Genomic DNA, 4,194 nt, shown 5'->3' on the forward strand with positions numbered 1-4,194 from the left:
TATATAGGGGTGGGGTGGATTAATCTTGACCGTTGGATCAATGAGAATAGATGGCCAGGATTAGTTCACTTAGCCAAACGGTGTCGTTTGGTTTACTGCTGGGGTCGGGCTGAATCGGGGCACTGGGTCGGGTAATGGATATGGGTTAAGGTTCGTGGGATCTCAGCCGTTGGTTGGCTTTGATCCAACGGTCCCTGATAAACTACAATCAAACGATGTCGTTTTGACTCGTTTGATTTGGACCGGTGCCTGGGTTGCCTGAATTGGGCTGAAGGGGGAGTAATTTGGTTTTGGGCCTGGATTTTAATCCAGGTCCAATTTTTTATTTTACAACTTATTTTATTTTATTCTATTCTATTATTAATTAATAAAATCCTAATCAAAAAATTATAAAAACAAAATTATCATTACAATAATACTAATTATCTTTAAATAACCATTAACACGTAGATAAATCATTAATCACATAACGACACATTTAAAAATAGAACGAATGCATATTTTTTGTGATTTTATTTAAATTATCTTTCAAATGCATAATTAAATCCTATATGCATGCAACATGTATTTTATTTTAATTTTCATTTTTATTATGACAAAGTAAACATTTACAGACATAACACAAATATTTAACACCACGCAAATTCAGAAATTACACAGTAAAAGAAATTTTTTTTTTTTTTGATTTATTTTGGAGTAGTTTTCGTAAGGCAAAAATTACGTGCTCACAACTGCCATTGCATGTGGACATGGAATATCGTCTAGCTGAAACCTCCCACAAGTGCAGTTTCTTTCATATAGGCGCACCACATTTCTTGTTTGGCCATCAATTACTAAATGTAAGAATTCAGTTGATGGCAACACCTAGTATAATTTTAATTAAGAAAAGTCATTAGCTATATGAAGTAATAGTATTTCTTAAATAATAATATTCAGTTGTTTAGTGAAATCACTAAGGTAAAAAGGTAAAAATACAGTACATGCAGTGTTTTTATGATTTTAAAAATGCATACCGTCATCGTCTGTGATAAGATAGTATTATCTGCCAATATTTTTTCATACTTTGCACCAATCTTCATAAATGATTCCACTGCATCCTTCCAATTGGTGTAATTCCATTTTTGAATCAATGTTGTCATAAAGTCAAGCAAATTCACAACTGGGAGGTCTCTTGTATGCTTTTTTGCTGCATTTACTGATTCCGCAATATTCGATGTCATGGTCATGGTTCTATTTGCCTTGGAATGCGCCCGGGACCATTTATCATATCCAATAACCATCAGGTATGTTTTAACTCTACTATCAATAGCTTCTAACTCTGCCATATGCCTGTTGAATTCTTCAACAGTGTATGCTCTTGCTAACGCAAAATATACTTCTTTGATTTGTTTTTGGCTCTTCCTGAAGTTTGTCTTTATGTTGTTCCACAGATGGAACATACATGCACAATGAGGGACTTCTGGATAGACAATTGAAGTTGCTTTCCATATAGCATCATGCCTATCTGATACAACGCACATTCCCTCTCTTTGTCCATAGGTTCCTCTGAACTGCACGAAGAACCATTCCCACGATGCATCATTTTCTGAATCAACAATTGCATATGCAAGGGGTAGAATTTGTCCTGTAAACCCAAAGAACAAAATATCAATTACAACACACTATATTAATTTAGCATTTTATATAGTAGTATAGTCATAGGTAGGTGCAGGTGTGTAGCAAAACAACTATATACTCTGTTGGTGTACTTGTATACCATACTGGTATCATATAATATTTGAAAATGTTTATTGTTTCTTTAACTGAATGTAATTGGATTGTACACAAAATATTAATTTAGCATTTCATATAGTAGTATAGTTATAGATACGCGCAGGTGTGTAGCAAAACAACTATATACGATGTTGGTATACTTGTATACCATACTGGTATCATATAATATTTGAAAATGTTTTTTGTTTCTTTAACTGAATGTAATTGGATTGTACACAAAATATTAATTTAGCATTTCATATAGTAGTATAGTTATAGGTACGCGTAGGTGTGTAGCAAAACAACTATATATTATGTTGGTATACTTGTATACCATACTGGTATCATATAATATTTGAAAATATTTTTTGTTTCTTTAATTGAATGTAATTGGATTGTATTCTTACCCTCTGCGTCTTGCGTGGAAGCCGTGAGTATGGTCCCTCTATATGTTGACTTTAAAAAACTTCCATCAACTACAACTGTTGACCTACAATAGACCCATCCTCTAATCGATGCATATATAGCTATGAATGCATACAAGAAGCTCCCATCTCCTTCAGTGTGTAGTCGTGTCACTGATCCTGGGTTAGCGTACTCTAACATATAAAGATATGTTGGCATTTTCTTGTACGATTCACTTGGTGATAGTCTCAATAATTGCATTATTTTTTCTTTTGATCTCCATGCTTGCATGTAGCTTAAGTCCATACCATATGCTTTTTGGATGTCTCTCTGGATATCTGTTGGTGTATATATGATTTTCGGGTCAACAAGTTTATGTTGTACCACATCTGCAACAAAAGCTGAGACAGCTTGCTTTTGTGAACAAAATCTCTTATCAGTTAAACAACTGTGGACAGAATTGAAATCCGTCACTTTGAAAAGATTTGATGCTCGCAGGCTTGATGCTTTAAGTCTCCAAGTGCATCTTTCATCCACGCATTCAAGGATATACCTATTTATAATACAAATACAGTTATGCATAATATTTTATTGATAAAAACACACACACAAAAATCCGTACAATTATATACTCACATGGTATACTCTATTGGTATACTTATATACTGTATCAATATCATATTTTGCTGATAAAAAATATAGACAAAGCAGCACAATTCTATACTCACATAGTATACTGATTTAGCATACATATATACTATATTGGTATTATGTTTTACTGATAATAACAAAGACAAACCAATACAGTTATATACTCGCATAGTATACTAATATAGCATACTTATATACTATACCAGTATCACTGATAAAAAACACAGACAAACCAATACAATTCCATACTCGCATAGTATACTGATTTAACATACTTATATACTATATAGGTATCACATAGTTTTTTACTTGAAAACATGCAGACGGACCTTCTTGGACATGATTTATGAACCCGATATTGACATTTTTCTCTAACGACATATTGTTTCATAACGAGAGCCAGCAAGTTCTTGTCTTCATAAATTTGTCCTTTTTCAACATTTTGATGAAATTGATCAGTTATGATGTTTGCATCATCAAGTTCTAAAATGGCGTCATCTCCTTCTTGCACATCAAACGTAGTAATCATATCAGTGCTTTCAAATTGTGCAATTTCTGATGAAATTGGAGCAACATCGAAACTGGAGGTGCTTGCAGCTATAGTGTTTTTAGCAAACGACACACACAGGGGAAGTGTTGTCATCCCTGCATTTGATTTTTTCAATTCCATGTAAACACTAACACTCATATCGCTGCAAATTGTAATTGGTGGATATCCTTGAGCAGTAGCATACTGAATAACTATTGTTTTACTGTCCTTTTGCAGTTGCTTTGCAATTTCTCTGAGAAGTTGTTCAAATTTCCAAGAGGTCTTTATTAGAATTGCATCAACATGAAAATTTATGAAATTATTGTTATCATCCCATTCTCCACTATGCTGCAACAGAATTAGAATATTTTCCATGATTCTGAAGTTATAATCACTTTTATGTCTAAAATTGAATCTCAACAATGCAAATTTCAACAGTGTTCGAAATTTCAACAGTATATAGCTGCAACAGATTTTTCGAAATCAAACCTCTAGATCTCCAGATCTCCAAACCTATATTAGAATTTTCAGCTAAACTTCAGAAGTTTAGCTCCGAAATCAAAATCAAAACAACAGCGAAATCAAAATCTGAAAACAACAGCGAAATCCAAATCTGAAAAGAAGATATGAATCAACATCTTCGATCTGTTTTTTCACACTTAGTGATCTTCAAATTAGGGAATGTCGGTGGAAATCTCAATTTTGTGCGCTGATTTTCTAAAATTTTGAGCTGCTTTTGCGTTTTTATAGGTAGGGCATTAAGCGTGGGGTAGTTATTTTGATATTCCCATTTATTTATTAAATGGGTAGGAGATTATAATTATTTAGTGGGTAGAATTCTTTAATGGGTAGGGCAG

At 33.2% G+C, this 4,194-nt stretch overlaps 1 protein-coding gene across 1 annotated transcript; it reads right to left on the reverse strand.

Annotated features, from left to right (window-relative positions):
* Positions 1-1,312: 1,312 nt before the first annotated feature.
* Positions 1,313-3,712, reverse strand: LOC138887240 (uncharacterized). The gene is made up of 4 exons (XM_070168964.1): positions 3,138-3,712; positions 2,160-2,710; positions 1,442-1,624; positions 1,313-1,329 (listed from the first exon to the last, which is right to left on the reverse strand). Exons 1-4 carry the CDS (start codon positions 3,710-3,712, stop codon positions 1,313-1,315), a joined length of 1,326 nt encoding a protein of 441 aa, XP_070025065.1.
* Between the last annotated feature and the right edge of the window lie 482 nt (positions 3,713-4,194).

Source organism: Nicotiana sylvestris, chromosome 3 (genome assembly GCF_000393655.2).
Source record: "Nicotiana sylvestris chromosome 3, ASM39365v2, whole genome shotgun sequence".
In the NCBI taxonomy this organism is placed as follows: Eukaryota; Viridiplantae; Streptophyta; class Magnoliopsida; order Solanales; family Solanaceae; genus Nicotiana; species Nicotiana sylvestris.